The sequence below is a fragment of the Leptodactylus fuscus genome, chromosome 1 (genome assembly GCF_031893055.1).
Source record: "Leptodactylus fuscus isolate aLepFus1 chromosome 1, aLepFus1.hap2, whole genome shotgun sequence".
In the NCBI taxonomy this organism is placed as follows: domain Eukaryota; kingdom Metazoa; phylum Chordata; class Amphibia; order Anura; family Leptodactylidae; genus Leptodactylus; species Leptodactylus fuscus.
The window spans coordinates 204,479,270-204,499,815 of NC_134265.1; the positions used below are offsets into that span (position 1 = coordinate 204,479,270).

The following is a 20,546-nucleotide window of genomic DNA, read 5'->3' on the forward strand; positions in this document are numbered from 1 at the left end:
TATCATATTCAGTTTGAAACATAAATAGTTATACTGCATTTAGTTTGAAGGATAACAATGTTTTTGTGATTCATATATTTACAACCTTCACACCGGGACCCACCATCAGGGTCCCGGGAACTGCGGTTCTGACCGCACATCTGATTTAGCTCCTGGGGTATAATTTATAAGTCTCCTGATGATTTATTCAATATAAAGAAACGTGTTGAGACATGGTTCTAGACAGCTGGGATCTTTAAATAGGTCACTACCAATGTCCTAGAAGGTTTGTGAGTTAGATATGATACTCGCACCCCTGAGACGCACAGGAATTGGGGATGTTATATTTTGGCCCCAGCCCGAGCTTGCAACAAGATTAGGGGAATGCTGCAGCCTGAGTCTATACAATAAGTGCTTGTGTGTCATTCCCAACATCTCTGTAGGTGCTTTTGTATCTGAGCCCTATGAATACTATTGTTGGGTATACTACCTGAAAGTATGTGACTTTGTGTTGGGACTATTCAATTATTATTGCAACACAGACACCTACTAAAGATGGCATCACAGGCTCGCATGTTATACAGTACTTATCTTGCTGAGCTTAAATACACACAGTTCTGATACAACTAAGTGTACGTGGCTAGCAAACCATTATGAGTATATTGGGGCCTTTTGCATATCACTGGGTGTTTAGTATGAACATCATCATTGCTACAGATACTATAGGGGCCGCTCTTTGCCCTATTTTTAACAATAAAAGTTAAGTTTTTGTTTGGGGGCACTCCTCTTGTTTCACCACTCTACTATTCTATTTGTACCTGAACGCACACATTTGTAAAGCTGTTTTGTGTAAACACTTGCCTTCCTGCCCAGTGAATTTTCAGAGTGTCCAGCATTATCTCTTCAGAGTATTTGTGTAGGAGTTTTATCTTGGTTATGCTGAGCACAAACTGTTATTACCAAAGAATTATGTTAATCCCCTTCTAGCCTTTGTCCTATACTGACTCACGCACTGTTAGTATGTGTGTGGGTGAAACTGTTAAATTACAGAGCTAGTGAACACTTCACCCACTGTGCAAATAAAGTTAAATTGCGGAATCTTTCCAAAGCTGTTATACTCATTTCACACACAACCATTGGGGGCCCTAAATTAGACGCCGTATGAAGTGAGAATAGTCTATGGCATATTATATGATTTATTTAATAACATTCATAATAAAATTCACTTTAGAGTATATATTTGACTTTACTACTTGTTGACTATCAGGGACACTCCAGGCTCTGCACTACTCTAAAGACATTTAGATATTTCTGGTAAACAAATTCTGTCGGCAAATTTTCATATTTAGTAAATTGGACATTTTAAAGTCATGTAAAATATCAGGGGAATTTATTTTTATTATTCTGTTTTCTCATCTTTCAAGGGCCATATCAGTTTTATTTTTTTTCTGTTGAAATGCCTATATGAGAGCCTGTAAAAAAAATAAAAAAATTGTAAGTTTTCATTTTTGTGAATTTGAAAAAAAAGAGGCCACATTTACCTCATGTTATGTGATGGATGGTTCATTGCAGGATCGAGATAGGCCCAAGTAGTATATGGTGGAGGCTGCACAGATGCAAAATACTGATGCAACATCCACTCACACACCTACAGTCCATGAGGGGGTGGATGTTTAGTATTTCAAATGCCTAATAAATAAGACTAGATAAGTCACATGATGATGTACTATTTTGGTTCAAAACCTATTAGTGAGGACCATACTTTTAGAGCAGAGATGCTGTCAGTACTAAAGATGTGCAAACCTCTTAAGATTTGTTTTGGTTTGGGTGGATTGGGTCCAAGATTCAGTATGTACCACACCTCAAAATAGCTTAAAACATAGTGTAGAACACACTAATGGCTCCTAGGCCAGTATCTAGCTCTCTAAGGCAAACACAGTCAAAGTAGAAGTGACAAGTATGTCTATAGAAAAGAAGATTGGTTAAGCTTGGAGTTCTATCCACTGCTTACATACAATGAACTGCCACTTTTACACATTAAAATTTAAAACATTACAAAAATTACCATTTTTTTTTAAGAAAGATGCTTGCCCATAGGGTTTCAGACACACATACCGGCTATATTGCAAAAAACAGTGGTTTAATAGAGTTCTGCTGATTGGTCACTTCAGCAGGCCTCAGGAAGAGACCTATGATATCACAGATAGTGACATCGCATGCCCTTCTTGATTTAGCCTAAGCAGTCACGTGACCGCTGAGGCCAATCAAGCAGCTTCCGCATAACTCCAGAAGAAATCCATTGAACAGAAGGACAGGAATGCACCAGGAGGACACAGAACATCAGGGACAGGTGAGTATGAATTTTATTTATTTATTTTTTTCACTGACCCCAGCTGATTTAAAAGTTAAAGGAGTTGTTGATTTTTTTTGCTTGGACAACCCCTTTAACGGTAATATCGCTATTCGGAAGCATCAGTCAGAGGTGTTTAAAAATCCTCACTGACCTATCCATGATTCATTTAGACAAAAAACAAACAACACCGAGCTGATCCTCGTGTATTACTACTGGAAGAAAATGTGGTTTAAATGGAGAGGCAAGTGCTTGCTCACCTCGGTGGATTGTGAGGAGATCACAACAAGCCAAATAGCCTTGAGAGCAAGCAAGTCCAGGGTATGTAGAATAAGGTGGAGGGCAGCAGCTGCAGGACCGTTACACGAACGGGAACGTACAACGAAAAATTGGGGCCGGCCTGATACAATGATCGGCCTGAAGAACAGCGCTCACCCAGAAGATGACAGAAACTTCTTTAATAACAAATGATACAGCACAACGCGTTTCAGACATATGGTAGTCCTTCCTCAAGTGCACAGTCACTTCAAGCAACATAGATATATACATAACAAACATTAAAAATCATCAAAAAATAGGAATACAAAATAAAAAAAAGAACAACTGTATGACAAATGAAATACCATAGAGTGGCTTAGGTAATGAATAAAAAAACTAAAAATTGCTCAATGGAAAGAGAGAGCACCAATACTATAATACATTTTCTTTTTAGTGAGCCAGAAAACACACAGTTCCAAAGTAGTAACGCTATTCCCAGCATAGGTATTAATCTATTGATAAACACTTCACACCAGATGGATATTGGACGGCTAGCACCTTGTGCCTAGAAAGGGACAGGGCTCCGTAGCTAGAACATAATGAATAAAACAACATGAAATCTTTGTCTTACCTGGCCTGGATGGCTCCAAACATGTATCCCCAGGCTACAGGTCATCTATTTAACACACACAGGTGGAGAAAGGGGGCGGGAGAACATTTCCCGCACTTAACCAGTGTCGGGATTGCACGTGCCGGCCTAGCCCGGTGTCCGAATAAGCTCATTGCGCAAGTGCCGATCTCCAGGCTGTGTGCATGCGTACCAAGCGCCCCGAGCCCTGCCGGCAGCCGACCAGCGTGACGGGGCAGCAGTATAGAGCCGGCAGCAGAAAGGATGGGAGACAGGTGAATCAGCCCGCTCCAACCAGTATGTGTGATAATAGAGGAGTAACCACATATTCTCCCCATGTGTTAATGTCGACTCATTGCACTGAATAATATATATATATATATATATATATATATATATATATATATATATACACACATAAATGAATGAATACACAAATAGATAAATGAATAAATAATTATACTCAAAATAAATATATTGGATAAAATAGTAGAAATAAAAATAAGAATAAACAGGCACATATAAAAATATATATAAATACATAAACATATATAAATGTGAATAGGGGCTACTCAACTACACTAATGGGGGAGGGACAAGCACACCCAATGCACTGGGAACATAAAATACCAAGGGAATAAGGACTAACATGTAGGAAGGAAGAGGACACTGTAAGAAATACTAAATTGTGGACCTGTACTAAGATGTAACATCCTCCAGAGCTTCATTCAACCTTTTAGGTACCAAGGTGTCAAACTTAAAGATCCAGAACATTTCTTTGCGTTTCAGCAAGGTCAACCTATTATGCGTGCCAGATGGAACGTGATCTAGTGGAGTAATTCTGAACCCATCAAAGCTTTGATTATGGAGTGTTGCAGCATGCCTAAAGACACTGTGCTTCATATAACTGTTCAAGATATTGGATCGATGCTTATTGATCCTTTCGCTTAGGCACATTTTTGTCCTTCCAATATATTGGAATGAACATGGGCACTCCAACAGATACACAATATAAGATGAAGAACAATGAAGATGAAACTTTAGATGGAAGCACTCCCCAGTTGATCTACTGGTGACAACATCACTTCCATGGGTTATACAATAACAGCATTTGCACCGTTTCTTGCCACATTTGTAGCTACCTTTGCAGAGGTTGGTAGAAGTCAAAGATGTAGGTACAAAAGATTTTTTTAGTCTACTGGGAGCAATTAGACTTTTTAACGTCCTAGCTCTACAAAACGTAAATTTAGAAACAATGGGAATGGACATCTTTAAATGAGGGTCGTTCAAGAGGATGTGCCAATGTTTACTACTGGCTGCCCTGATGGAATTATGAGCACCATTATAGGTGGTCAAAATGTTATGCTTATATTCGACCTTGATGTCTTTGGATCGGGGTAACAAGCAATCTTGCTGGCCTTTGATCCGGCTGCTGCAATTATGCTCTTCGGGTAACTTTTTTCTTTGAATATTTGTGTCAGAATCGAACTTTGTAACTGGAAGTCATTTAGACAAAAGTAATTTAAAACCATGCTACCTGTGGACAGTTTCATCCTTTTAGGTGTTACAATGCCACCATCAACACTGAACACCCCTTCAGCCATTACACTTGAGGCCAGACAAGATTAAAAAAAAAAAATCCCATAGTGTACTGGGCCAGCTCTTTGCACTACTTGTACTTGCAGGTACAGCCAGTGAGCAGGGCCGCCGATAGGCTAGTACTACTGCTACTGGCGTTAGGGGCCCGGCCAAATTTAAAAATGGGGGGAGGGCCCGGTTTTGGCCCGCCACCGTGTGCCGGCCCCCTGGCGCCGACAGCAGTCATTGTATGTCCTGTTTCAACTCAGATCTGCGTCCAGATCTACCGCTGCCGCCTCTCTCGCTGACACATATGCGGCTGAGCCGGGACCCGACTCAGCCGCATATGTGTCAGCGAGAGAGGCGGCAGCGGCAAAGCGAGGAGCTGACACAGGTGAGCTCCTCGCTTCACCGCTGCCGCCGGCTACCCGGCAGTGTAGACGCGATGTGATGACGTCACATCGCGTCTACAACTGTGCGCCAGTAAGAGAGAGAGGCGTGCAGAGAGCAGCGGGGGAACGAAGGAGAAGGTAAGTGTAATGTGGAACGTGAAACTGGGGGCAGATGAAGGAGAGGACGGCATGACACTGGGGGCAGAGATGGAGGGACATGAATCTGGGGGCAGAGATGGAGGGGACTTGAATCTGGGGGTAGAGATGGAGGGACATGACATTGGGGGCAGAGATGGAGGGCACATGAATCTGTGGGCAGAAATGGAGGGGACATGGATCTGGGGGCAGAGATGGAGGGGACATGAATCTGGGGGCAGAAATGGAGGGGACATGAATCTGGGGGCAGAGATGGGGGGGACATGAATCTGGGGGCAGAGATGGGGGGACATGAATCTGGGGGCAGAGATGGAGGGGACATTAATCTGGGGGCAGAGATGGAGGGGACATTAATCTGGGGGCAGAGATGGGGGGACATGAATCTGGGGGCAGAGATGGAGGAGACATTAATCTGGGGGCAGAGATGGGGGGACATGAATCTGGGGGCAGAGATGTGGGGACATGAATCTGTGGGCAGAAATGGAGGGGGGGACATGAAACTGGGGGCAGAGATGAAGGGGACATGAATCTGGGGGCAGATGAAGGGTGTATATGAAGCTAGGGGAGAGACGGAGGGGGGACATATAATTTACGGGTGACTGTAGGAGGATTATACAGTGTGCGGGCAAATGGAAAATTAATGAGTGGGCGGAGTCAACATAACAGTGGGTGGGGCTAAATTTCCTGCGGCGCGCAAAGCATTTTGTTCCTCTTTTGGTTCTCCAAAAGTTGGGAGGTATGGGTACAGGGGGCAATGGAAAGATGTTAGAGGGTAGACGGGGGAGGGGGGGGGATTGTTGGCGCATTGGGTGTGCGGCACTGCGGAGAGGGAACTGGGGCAATAATATATAATATACTAGAGGGAGGACCCGGCTTCGCACGGGTATATTACATGTTATGTTTGTGTAGTGGCCCCATAAGAATTGTCCAATTTTGCACTGATGTATTTTGTATGTGGTTTGCGTGTATGTCCATAAGTGTCATGTGATTATGTGTATCTCATTTTGGATATCAGTGAAAAACCTGTGATCAGTTGTTATGGATACCTGGAGTAAAGCTGTATCTAATCCTTCCCCGTGTAGTACTGTGTTTAGACGCAAGTATCTAATCCTTGTTGGTGTGGTACTGTGTGCAGATGTGTGTATCTAATCCTCCCCCGTGTGGCATTGTGTGAAAAGGCATGTATCTAATCCTCCGGTAAATGAAACTGTGTGCAGACGTGCATATCTAATCTTACGGCATGTGGTACTATGTGCAGACTCGTGTATCTAATCCTCTGGCGTGTGGTACTGTGTGCAGACAGGTGTATCTAATCCCTGATGTGAGGTACTGTGTGCAGAGGCATGTATCTAATCCTCCCCCGTGTGGTACTGTATGAGGACACGCGTATCTAATCCTCCCCCGTGTGATACACGCGGAGACGCGTATCTAATTCTCTGGCTTGTGGTACTGTGTGCAGAGGCATGTATCTAATCCTCCAAAGTGTGGTACTGTGTGCACACACACGTATCTAATCCTCCCCTGTGTGGAACTATGAGTAGATGCGCGTATCTAATCCTACTGCATGTGGTACTGTGTGCAGATGCGTGTATCTAATCCTATGGCGTGTACAACTGTGTGCAGATGCGCGTATCTAATCCTCTGGAGTGTGGAACTGTATGTAGACACGTGTATTTAATCCTATGGCATGTGGTACTCTGTGCAGACGTGTGTATCTAATCCTATGGCGTGTACAAATGTGTGCAGACGCACGTATCTAATCCTCTGGAGTGTGGAACTGTGTGTAGACGCGCGTATCTAATCCTACGGCATGTGGTACTGTGTGTAGACGCGCGTATCTAATCCTACGGCATGTGGTACTGTGTGTAGACGCGTGTATCTAATCCTACGGCATGTGGTACTGTGTGCAGACGCGTTTATCTAATCCTTTGGCGTGTACAACTGTGTGAAGACACGTGTATCTAATCCTCCCCTGTGTGTTATTTTGTGAAGAGGCGCGTATCTAATCCTATGGCGTGTGGAACTGTGTGCAGACGCGCGTATCCAATCCCCCGGGATGTGGTACTGTGTGCAGACGCACGTATCTAATCCTCCCCCGTGTGATACTGTGTGCGGAGACGCGTATCTAATTCTCTGGCTTGTGGTACTATGTGCAGAGGCATGTATCTAATCCTCCAAAGTGTGGTACTGTGTGCACACACACGTATCTAATCCTCCCCTGTGTGGTATTGTGTGAAGAGGCGCGTATCTAATCCTTCGGCATGTGGAACTATGTGTAGACATGCGTATCTAATCCTACTGCATGTGGTACTGTGTGCAGACACGTGTATCTAATCCTATGGTGTGTACAACTGTGTGCAGGCATGCGTATCTAATCCTATGGCATGTGGTACTGTGTGTAGACGCATGTATCTAATCCTACGGCATGTGGTACTCTGTGCAGACGTGTGTATGTAATCCTATGGTGTGTACAAATGTGTGCAGATGCGCGTATCTAAACCTCTGGAGTGTGGAACTGTGTGTAGACACCTGTATCTAATCCTTCGGCATGTGGAACCATGTGCAGATGCACGTATCAAATCCTTCAGTGTGTAGAACTGTGTGCAGAAGTGCGTATTTAATCCTCTGGTGTGTGGGACTGTGTGCAGACCCGTGTATCTAATTCTACGGCATGTGGTACTGTGTGTAGACGCGCTTATCTAATCCTATGGCATGTAGTACTGTGTGCAGATGCGTGTATCTAATCCTATGGCGTGTACAACTGTGTGAAGACACGTGTATCTAATCCTCCCCTGTGTGGTATTCTGTGAAGAGGCGCGTATCTAATCCTACGGCGTGTAGAACTGTGTGTAGACGCGCGTATCCAATCCAACGGCATGTGGTACTGTGTGCAGACGCGCGTATCTAATTCTATGGCATGTGGTTCTGTGTGTAGACGCGCATATCTAATCCTCCCCTGTGTGGTACTCTGTGCAGACGCGCGTATCTAATCCTCTGGAGTGTGGAACTGTGTGTAGATGTGTGTATCTAATCCTACGGCATGTGCTACTCTGTGCAGACGCGTGTATCTAATCCTATGGCGTGTACAAATATGTGCAGACACGCGTATCTAATCCTCTGGAGTGTGGAACTGTGTGTAGATGCCTGTATCTAATCCTTCGGCATGTGGAACCTTGTGCAGACGCGTGTATCAAATCCTTCAGTGTGTGGAACTGTGTGCAGAAGTGCGTATTTAATCCTCTGGTGTGTGGGACTGTGTGCAGACCCGTGTATCTAATTCTACGGCATGTGGTACTGTGTGTAGACGCGCTTATCTAATCCTATGGCATGTGGTACTGTGTGCAGATGCGTGTATCTAATCCTATGGCGTGTACAACTGTGTGAAGACACGTGTATCTAATCCTCCCCTGTGTGGTATTCTGTGAAGAGGTGCGTATCTAATCCTACGGCGTGTAGAACTGTGTGTAGACGCGCGTATCCAATCCAACGGCATGTGGTACTGTGTGCAGACGCGCGTATCTAATCCTATGGCATGTGGTTCTGTGTGTAGACGCGCGTATCTAATCCTCCCCTGTGTAGTACTCTGTGCAGACGCGCGTATCTAATCCTCTGGAGTGTGGAACTGTGTGTAGATGCCTGTATCTAATCCTTCGGCATGTGGAACCTTGTGCAGACGCGTGTATCAAATCCTTCAGTGTGTGGAACTGTGTGCAGAAGTGCGTATTTAATCCTCTGGTGTGTGGGACTGTTTGCAGACCCGTGTATCTAATCCTCTGGCGTGTGATACTGTTGACAGCTGATTCTGACTGGTTACCAACGGATCCCGGCAAGGGAGGCCAAAAACGCAATGTGAATAAGCACTGAGGATTTATTAGGAGGGCTCTTATAAATGGTGTTGGCTTTCTATAGGCGCTGTCAAACGGAGCAGATTTTACCTGCAAATAGAATCTGATTAAGCCTTGTAATGCTGCTAAATAAAGGGAAATGTAATACAGAATTGGTATGACGCAAAATAAGGTAGTTTTAAAATGGCGGGGGAGGGGGGGGGCCCAGACGCTTAGGCTGTATGGAGCCCCAAAATTCCTGATGGCGGCCCTGCCAGTGAGTATCAGTTACCTGCTGTGGTTCTTGTTGGCACTGAAAGGTGAAACATTTCTGGTTTATCACCTTCCGGACACTTTACTGGGCCTGGCTGCTGCTGCTGCTTTTATTCCTCCTGACTCTTGGAGCTGTGGCACTGACAGAGGAAGTGGAGTGCTTACTGAGTGAGCAAACTGGGAACAGGCAAATGCCACCTGGTTACATGTATGACTAGCAGTTGCATTGGTCTCCCTAAACACTAAGGTAAACTGGTACACAGCATATCCTGATACTATTCTAACTTTTCTTACCTTTAGGAAGCAAGGAAGAATTCCACCATTTTGTCTTTATAGCAAGGGTCCAAGAGCACTGCTATCTAGTACTCATCCCTCTGCTTCATGCTAAATATATGCTTGTCACTGTATAACCTGCCATGTTTGCCAGCGTATGTGAAGACCCAGGGGCCTGCCATGGTTGGTGTTCTTGGCCAGCGTAGTTGTTGCTGTTGTTGTCATCTTCTTCTTTTTGGAAGAAATAAGTGTGTTATCTTGAATTAAAATATTATCTCTGTGATCTGCATGGAATAATTGTTCACTTTCTTCTGCTCACAGAGATGCTCCAGCATATTTAAGCTGTAGTTCCTTCGAATTGGAACATCACAAGTAAGTCTATACATAGGTAGACTATTTTGCCCCTGCGAATTGAGTACAGTGTTTTTACAATATAAGAACAGCTGAAATGCACAGACACATTTCTGGCCATGACAAGAACCTGTTTTAAATGACTATACAAGTTAATAAAGCGGCGACCCACCAGATTAAGGACAACTCTAACCAATTTGAGCTGGCGAGGAGCCATCCAGCGGGATACTTGCTGCATTATGCTGTGTAGCTCCTCTGATCCAGGCTCATTAATTGTAAAACTGAATTGCTCTAGTGAAGATGGTGGTGAGAAACGGTCGGGCCTTTCATGGTGTTGGAACTGGGTTTACACAATTAAGAGGAACTAACGCATGGCCTTGCTGCTTTTCTGGATTATGGCCACTGCTGTTAAAAACATTGATTCAGTGGACCGTGAAAGCCATGTAATTGTCCTTGTCAATAATTGTTACTCCACATGTTGATGGTGGCTTGCACCTTTTCCCAGACCGACCAATTCAAGGAAAGGCACACATTTTCTGAAAAATGAGAATAAAAAGCAGGGACAGCTTTCCTAGAGAAATAACAGTGGCTAAATATCCTCTATCAAGGTTGAACACATGCCGCCAGTTGGTGAAACACAGTGGAATCCAAAAAGTGGTATGGCAGCAACTGCACCTCCAACAACTTGGCCAGGTGCGAGTTAAGTTACACAACTGCCAAATGAGTAGAAGAGTGTTGCTCATTTCCACTGCCATGTCTATTTTGCCAAATAAGATAGTGATGATTTATGTGAGTACATATAGTTGTCGTTCCTACATTTGTACCTGCATTGGCATGGATATTTTTCTGCTTGTAGAACTTGCATGTAGCCATGGATTTATCATTTGGAAATGTACAAAAATTCCCACACAGTAGATGACCGCGTGTATTTGATGTCTGCCACTACTAACATCAGTACCAGCACCACCACAGAGTGAGCTACCCCTAGGTTTGCCCCAGGCAGGCTTTTTGGATGGTGGGCCTGTGCAATAGTTGAAATATTTACTATCACCACTGCCACCACCCTATTCATCTGATGTTACTTTGTCACCCTGGCCCGGTTGCTAGACCCTATCTCCATGGTCAATGTCATCATCTTCCCCACTTTTTTTCAGACACATATGTTGATGTACACCCTTAAAATTTCCACCTCAAGATTCCTCCTAGCTCCCCTTCCAGAATGACTATCTGTAGTAGTATCACACACCCGTCACTACTACCTCCAACAGCACCAGTCATGTCTTCCACCTCTGCTTGCACAGAATACTGACTGTTCTCATCCAGCTCATCAAACATAGGAAGAAACCTTCTCTGACTAGGAGAAATTGATTGCTTAGCAGGTGCCGCACACACCAATGGATCTGTGTCAGTGAAGAATGTGAAGGAGACATGGTTCACAATCCAGAAGGCCCTGTCATAAATTATTTGTTATGTAGGAAGAGGAGGATCACACAGAAGCCTGACTGAAGATCACATCAGTCTCTGATTCCACATCCTCCTGTGACTGAGTGAGTGAGCTGAGTAATCAAAAATTTAATCTTCACTTTTTTGCTTTTTTCAAAGTCACAAATATAAAAAGAGATTTATGTTTGAAAAGCGCACATGGCACCAAAGGAGGCAGGAGTCTACAAATAAAAATATGTTCAGATTAAAATCAACAAGGCATATAATATCTCTTAAAAGGATCGTACCATTTACACACATTTTTTTTCTGGTTGACACGTAGGAATAGACTTAAGAAAGGCTATTCATCTCCTACCTTTAGAGGTTTTCTCAGGGCCGCTGTTAGCTTGAAATCCTGGTTTTTGCCGGTATGCAAATGAATGGTGAAAAAGATAATAGAGAAATCTTCATATATATTCTTTAATATAGTCAGTTAGCTGACTATATTAAAGGTTATGTTTTATGCTAAATTAGTCTGTCTTTGAAAATTGTAGCAGTTAGTACCCACTGAGACTTCATATATACAGTCCTATAAAAAAGTTTGGGCACCCCTATTAATCTTAATCATTTTTAGTTCTAAATATTTTGGTGTTTGCAACAGCCATTTCAGTTTGATATATCTAATAACTGATGGACACAGTAATATTTCTGGATTGAAATGAGGTTTATTGTATTAACAGAAAATGTGCAATATGCATTAAACCAAAATTTGACCGGTGCAAAAGTATGGGCACCCTTATCATTTTATTGATTTGAATACTCCTAACTACTTTTTACTGACTTACTGAAGCACAAAATTGGTTTTGTAACCTCACTGAGCTTTGAACTTCATAGCCAGGTGTATCCAATCATGAGAAAAGGTATTTAAGGTGGCCATCATGGGCTGCTCAAAACAACTCTCAAATGATCTGAAAACAAAGATTGTTCCACATAGTTGTTCAGGGGAAGGATACAAAAAGTTGTCTCAGAGATTTAACCTGTTAGTTTCCACTGTGAGGAACATAGTAAGGAAATGGAAGACCACAGAGACAGTTCTTGTTAAGCCCAGAAGTGGCAAGCCAAGAAAAATATCAGAAAGGCAGAGAAGTAGAATGGTGAGAACAGTCAAGGACAATCCACAGACCACCTCCAAAGAGCTGCAGCATCATCTTGCTGCAGATGGTGTCACTGTGCATCGGTCAACAATACAGCGCACTTTGCACAAGGAGAAGCTGTATGGGAGAGTGATGAGAAAGAAGTCGTTTCTGCAAGCACGCCACAAACAGAGTCACCTGAGGTATGCAAGAGCGCATTTGGACAAGCCAGCTTCATTTTGGAAGAAGGTCCTGTGGACTGATGAAACAAAGATTGAGTTGTTTGGTCATACAAAAAGGCGTTATGCGTGGTGTCCAAAAAAAACAGCATTCCAAGAAAAACACTTGCTACACACTGTAAAATTTGGTGGAGGTTCCATCATGCTTTGGGGCTGTGTAGCCAATGCCGGCACCGGGAATCTTGTTAAAGTTGAGGGTCGCATGGATAGCACTCAGTATCAGCAGATTCTTGAGAATAATGTTCAAGAATCAGTGACGAAGTTGAAGTTACGCCGGGGATGGATATTTCAGCAAGACAATGATCCAAAACACCGCTCCAAATCGACTCAGGCATTCATGCAGAGGAACAATTACAATGTTCTGGAATGGCCATCCCAGTCCCCAGACCTGAATATCATTGAACATCTGTGGGATGATTAGAAGCGGGCTGTCCATGCTCGGCGACCATCAAACTTAACTGAACTTGAATTGTTTTGTAAAGAGGAATGGTCCAAAATACCTTCATCCAGGATCCAGGAACTGATTAAAAGCTACAGGAGGCGACTAGAGGCTGTTATCTTTGCAAAAGGAGGATGTACTAAATATTAATGTCACTTTTCTGTTGAGGTGCCCATATTTTTGCACCGGTCAAATTTTGGTTTAATGCATATTGCGCATTTTCTGTTAGTACAATAAACCTCATTTCAATCCTGAAATATTACTGTGTCCATCAGTTATTAGATATATCAAACTGAAATGGCTGCTGCAAACACCAAAATATTTAGAACAAAAAATGATTAAGATTAATAGGGGTGCCCAAACTTTTTCATAGGACTGTATTCTGTAGCATTCTCTTGGTATAGCAAAGGAAGAGCAATAGAAAGGGCAGTTGGTTCTGTCTTATAATGGATAGGAAGCACATTCGCCATGAAGAGGAAAATAAGAGGCTTGGACAAATTTTTAAATCCATCAAAAAGCTAAATTGTCTTCATTGCCCATAGCAACCAATCTCAAACCAGCTTTCATTTTTCAAGTGCAGAATACAAAATGAAAGCTACGCTGTAATTGGTTGCTATGGGCAACTAAAACAGATTTGCATTGAGACTCTTTTATTACTTCTGCTCCAGTGACTCCAATAAGAGATAAAATGACTTGTTCTGTATTCTGCCGTACGCTGTCTGATCATTGTTGTACTTTCTCTTATACTCTTCTGTGTGATAATACTCAGCAGACCTAACATGGTCTATAGACCCTGAATCTGGAGATACTGTCTGTGGGGCCTAACTTTATCTATCTAACCTAAGCATGGAATGAAGTTGAATCATTTCTATCTGACAACACGTTACATATTATGTAAATTGAAACGGGAAGAAATAACATGGATAAAATGGAGATAAGACTTGTTTTTCCTGCTGCTGTATTGCTTTCATTACCTGACCTAATCTATCCTTTTCTGCTCACATTCCCACATGCGCTAAATAATTCTTGTTGTCTAGGTGAGAACACGGGGGTGAGAAGCAGCATGTGACTAATCTTCATGGAAACAGCAAGCTGCATAAAAAGGAATGTGAACTGTGATACATAAGTACTTGGGTGTGAGGGATGATAATATATTCTTGATAATAATACGTCAGATTTCTGAGCATGAAATTGGTGATGTCTATTTATATTGACAGTTCCTCTAAGTTAATGCTATTTGCTTAAAAAATACATTTATTGGATTGCTTTTACAAGGTGCCATTTTACTAAAGTAGTATGGAATTAAAGCTGTTTTCCTTTCATCTGTATTCTTTTCTTTTATGTTCAGATAATTCATAGTTTGGTGAAAAATTGCTAAATGAACAACATGGAAATTTTTGAGAAGACCCTGCCTCTCCCCTGCAGTCTATGAGTTATTATTTCAGCTTCACTACATCTAAAGTTAGTGAACCTAAAAATATTAGAATAGGAAATGCTTGATTCAGTACTTCTTTCAAAGGGCTAAAAGACACAGAATGGCCATGAATTGGGACCACTACATGCTGTGCAGCCTTCTGTGCTGCCAATGTTTCTTATTACATTGTTAAACCGTTATTGCTATGACAATTAGAATTGTTGCTTAGTTTGTTTGGTTTTTTTTTTCATTTTGTATTCTTCAAATATAGTTTACTTAAAAATATCAAATGAAAATATATTATTATTAATTATTATTATTATTATTATTACCTCTTCTCTTTTTTCCCCCTGGAAGGGTGAGGGACAAATTCTGACTTTTTCTATGCTGCTTCATGATTTCTATGTATATCCTGGTCCCTATGTGAATGGTGTAGTAGTGCACACGAGTGACCACTGCTCCATACTTCTATAAAACTAACAGTGGTAGCCTTGTACAGTGTCTTGTAAAACTGCATGCGTATGTTCACTCTATTTACACTTTGAGTGGATATCAGATGCTTGTACAGATCGGACTCTGTATTATCTGTGTGTTTACTTAGAGAGATTACAGAATTGGCTTTATCAGCAAACTCCAATTAGCTGAACAGATTGTCACTGGTCCTATCTCCCAGGTCCCTGGTTATAGCAATGCTGTGTAAACAATGGGAGGAATAAGATCACATTGCAGGCAAATAAAGCAGAATTTCAAAAGCAATATATTTAGGAAGTCTTCAATTTACATAAGCTACAAGTATAGATAGGATCATTGAGATGGGAAAACCCCTTTAAAGGGTGTGGGGTAGAATGCTGGGTGATATTATTCATTGTCAGAGGGGCACTGGGTGACATTAGTTGTCAGGGGGCCACTGGGTGACATTATTAGTTGTCAGGGGGCCACTGGAGGACTTTATTAGTTGTCAGGGGGCCACTGAGAGACATTATTATTTTCAAGGGGGCACTGGGTGATGTTATTAGTTGTCAAGGAGCCACTTGGGGAATTATTGATTGCACGGGGGCCATTGGGGGACATTATTTGTTGTTGAGGCCACTGGGGGATATTATTAGTTGTGAGGGGCCTCTGAGGGAAATTATTAGTTCTCAGTGGACCACAGGGGGGACATTATTGGTTGTCAGGAGGCCTTTGGGGGAAATTAGTTGTCATGGGGCCACTGTGGGATGTTATTACTTGTCTAAAAGCCACTGGGGGACATTATTACTTGTCTGGGGACCCCTGAGGAAATTATTACTTGCCTAGGGCCACTGAGGACATTATGACTTGTCTGAGTTTCGCAGGAGACATTATTACTTGCATTGGGGCTACTGTAGAACATTACTGCTTGCCTAGGGGCTACTGGGGAGTATTACTACTTGCCTGAGGGCCATGGGGGAGTATTAAGTGTCTGGGAACCAGTGGAGAGCAGTATTAGGTCTCTAGAGCAACTGAGAAGCATTATTAGGTGTCTGAGGACCACTGCGTAGCAATATTTGGTGGTCGAGGGCAGCTTCGGAGCATTATTATGTGTCCAAGCACTACTAGGGAGCATGTACTGCCTGCTGGGTTACTGGGGAACATGATACTATGTGGGGCTACTAAGGGAGCATTGTGATAGTAAAAGGTACATTTTTATAAGTTCAGTGTGGAAAGTATAAGATGGTGTAACTTTGAGGATGCAGTCACAATTACAGAAAAATGCATGCAGTTTTGATGTGATTCCAGCGGTAGTTTCAAATACTGCTCTAAAAAAATACATCAAACTGTAGTTTTTTGTCTTTTGGTAAATTATTTTGTAGGGGTGCTCCAAGAAAATTTTTTTCCAGGGGTGCCCTTAGTCTGAAAAGGTTGGGAAACACTGTGGTATACCATTCCCTTTATTGATCCACCCCATATGGTATACTGTCTCTTTAACTGTTCCCCCCATAGAGTTTACTGTCTCTTTTACTGTACCCCCTCATACAGTATACTTTTTCCTTTAATGGTTCCCCCTCCCCCAATATGGTATACTGTCCTCATTATTGAATCCGGGAGCCGGGCCGCCGTCATAGCCGCCGGGTGTCTACTGCTTCAAGCAGTAGACAACCGGCTCTAATGCCTCCGATCGGTCCCCGGACCGATCGGAGGCATTAACCCCTCCGGCGCTGCTGTCAAAGGCGCCGGAGGCGCCATCTTCCCGGCGGCGCATGGGCGCCGCCATTTTGGCAGGGATCGCCGGCTCCTGGAGCATGCTCCAGGGCCGACCCCCCGTTGCCATGACAGCCGGGAGCCTTGTTAAGGGCTCCCAGCCAGTCTGCAAATTCTCTCTTTTGCAGGCTGGTGTATACAGCCTGCAAAAGAGATGATGCTTTTTTGCAATGCATTGCAATGCATTAGCATTGTAATGCATTGCATTAGTGATCAGACCCCCTGGGGTTCAACACCCCCAGGGGGTCTAATAAATGCAAAAAAAAAATTAAAAAAAAGTAAAAAAAAATATAAAAAAATATAAAAAGTATTAAAAGTTCAAATCACCCCCCTTTCCCTAGAACAGATATAAAAGTAGTTAAAAACTGTGAAACATATACATGTTAGGTATCCCCGCGTCCGAAATCGCCCGCTCTATATTTTTCCTGTTTGGTAAACGCCGTAGCGGGAAAAATAGTCAAAAGTGGCAAACCGCCGTTTTTTCACCGTTTTAATTCTGCTAAAAATTTGAATAAAAAGTGATCAAAGCAATAACATTTCCCGAAAATGGTAGAACTAAAAAGTACACCCGGCCCCGCAAAAAAAGACGCCCTATGCATCCCCGTACACCTATGTATAAAAAAGTTACGGCCATCGGAATATGGCGACTTTTAGAAAAAAAATTTTTTAACACCGTTTTGGAATTTTTTTTAGGGGTCAAAATGTAAATAAAACCATATAAATTTGGTATCCCTGGAACCGTACCGAAACACAGAATACAGGGGACATGTCATTTTGGCTGCACAGTGAACGCCGTAAAACCAAAGCCCGTAAGAAAGTCGCAGAAATGCATTTTTTCTTCAAATCCACCCCATTCTGAATTTTTTTCCTGCTTCCCAGTACATTATATAGAATAATTAATGGTGGCATCATGAAGAAAAAATTGTCCCGCAAAAATTAAGACCTCATATGACTCTGGGAGCGGAGAAATAAAAAAGTTATGGGGTTTAGAAGGAGGGGAGTCAAAAACGAAAAACGAAAATCAAAAAATGCCATCGGCGGGAAGGGGTTAAAGAATGTGTTTTTGAGGTCACCCAGGTGTTTGTCCATATCTTCATGTAATAGTATCTGATAGCCTGGCTGTAGACAATGGAGTTCTTTATGTGTTTGGGATGAAAACTATCCCATCTTAGGTAGGTTGGGTGGTTAATTGGCTTCCGATACAGCGATGTCTCAACTTTGTTGCTCTGTATCTTGATCAATGTCTAGGAAGTTTATTTCCGTAAATGAGTAGTTGAGCAACAGGTTGATGGTGGGATGGAACTGCTTGAAATGTTCATGGAAGGTTTTCAGATGTTGTTCAGTTCTAGTCCAAAGGATTAGGATATCATCAATAAAGTGATAGTAGGCCACAGGTCTGGTGGTGCGGGTGGATAGGAAGTCACTCTCAAGCTGTGGTGAAACTCACAAATTTCATCCTTATCCATAATTGCTTTTCCTTTGGTGACTGCATTTATTTACAACAGACTGACACAGCAATGGGGAGAAAAATGGCACCACAGTACGCTAATCTTTTCTTGGCCATGCTTGAGAGTGACTTCCTATCCATTGGCACCACCAAGCCTCTGGTCTACTATCGCCGGCGCTGGTTTGCAGCCGGCAGTCCACCTCTACTGGGTTTTTTTTAGTTATATTGTATGTTTCTATGTATTGTAAAAAAAATCAAAAAGGGAAATAGCTATTAAATAGGTTGTCACTAGGGATTGATGGATCAGTTCATAACGAGCTGGAATTGTCCCAAATATTCTAAATTGTGGAAAAAATTTTATTGTTGCAAAAGGAAAACTACAAGATCGTCCACCAATGTGTAAATAAATGATCCACAATACATATTTGTACAGAATATAGAGGCGTAGTTTCTGTTGCCTTAGAAACCTTTTTAAAGCCCAGTCTGTAAATAAGAAGTAATACAATATAAACATAACGTGTGGCTAAAAACACATGAAAATATACAGTGCATTAGCACAAGCAAGGACATGTAAAACAATGAAGACATAAATAAATATCTGATATTTTTATCAAGGATAAAAGGAATGAAACACTTATAATATGTATAATACTATTAGTAAAATATGCATTGGGTAACAGGATTTCAATATACAACTAAATGCTGTGTATGATCCAAAAGGTGAATGCTACATAAATAACCAGCACTTGTTGGGTTGTCCAGGCAGGCAAAACTAGACATTAAATTCAATATTTAAATAGGCAAAGGGCAGTAAAAAAAAAAAAAAAGATACTCTCCCTTTCCTGAATCTTTGCCTCCCAGTGCCAGTGCAGTCCAGTCTTCTTGGTGTAGCATTGACATTTGCCGGAAGTCCCAGCCACAGATAACTGCTAAGGCCAATCAGTGGCCTCAGCGAGGGGCTTGAGATATCACTGCCTGTGACATCATGGATCTGTTCCCCAGGCCACTGATTGGCCTCAGTGGTCACGTGACCATTTGTGACCGTTTGTGGCTTCAGCAAAAGGAATCTATGGCATCCCAGATGGTGAGCAGTTTCACTTTGAGAAGACGTTGGATCAGCAAGACAGGGTTGCACTGGGAGGACACCGGAGCACTGGTGGCAGGTGAGTGTGATTTTACTTTTTTTTTTTCTTCACCTCCCCCTGGCCTATGTAAAATGTATCAATTTGTCTGGACAACCTCTTTAATGTATTAGTAGATAGATGCCAGCAAAAGTAAAAGTAGAGGAAGCCAGATAATAGTAGAGCTATAGTATAGGCCTGTGATGGCAAACCTATGGTATGCGTGTCAGAGAGGGCATGCAAAGCCCTCTCTACTGGCATACGCACCATCACCCAGATCGCTCACTAATGGGGAATCCGGTACAAAATTCCCTGTTAGTGAGCTATCACTGCTTTCAGTTGTATGTACAAATGCACATACAGCTGAAGCTGTCAGTGATGGCCGCGGGTCCGCGCAATCGCGGCCTACACTGATTGCAGAGTGTGACCTATGACCTGATGCAGGTGCTAAGATGTAAGTCACCAGCGCCTGCAGTCAGTAAAACGCTTTTAATCTATATAGAATGGTTTCTTGTTTTAATGTTTACTCAATATAAAGTCTAGCCTGCACAAATCTTTAAAAAATAATTTTAAAAACAACATTTAGGAATTTCATGGTATTTCTTTTCTGCTCCAATCTGGTCTGACCCATATACAGTATGAAGGAAGACTGTTAATCAGAACAAAATATTTTAAGCGTATCTCTGTATGTGCAAGTGAGCATTTATATAGATATACCTCAAAGACCTTATCATAGCAGTCCTTCTCTTTTCGATGAGCTGAATGAAGACAGCCAGCATTGTGTGCAAGCAGAGGAGGAAGATAAGCTCATTGGACAAAAAATTTGTTACCCCTAAAGAAATCATGAAAATCATAATTTAACATCATGGAACTCCGCCTCTGGCCTTGATAACGGACTGGATTTGGTTAGGAAGTGAGTCCACAACGTTTTGCAGCTACGTCACATCCAGTTTAAGCTACTCGCTGAGGAGTTGATTGCACAAATCCACCAAATTGCGGGGGTGCTGATGTCGGCATTTTACCCAGTGTTCCATCATGTCCCACAGATA

At 42.4% G+C, this 20,546-nt stretch overlaps 1 protein-coding gene across 1 annotated transcript in view; it reads right to left on the bottom strand.

Moving 5' to 3' along the window:
* Positions 1–3,914: 3,914 nt before the first annotated feature.
* Positions 3,915–20,546, bottom strand: part of COMP (cartilage oligomeric matrix protein) — a 123,458-nt gene continuing 106,826 nt past the window's right edge. Inside the window, exon 19 of the mRNA XM_075280695.1 lies at positions 3,915–4,711. Within this exon, the coding sequence (XP_075136796.1) occupies positions 3,915–4,711 (797 nt within the window). The remainder of the gene's footprint in view (positions 4,712–20,546) is intronic.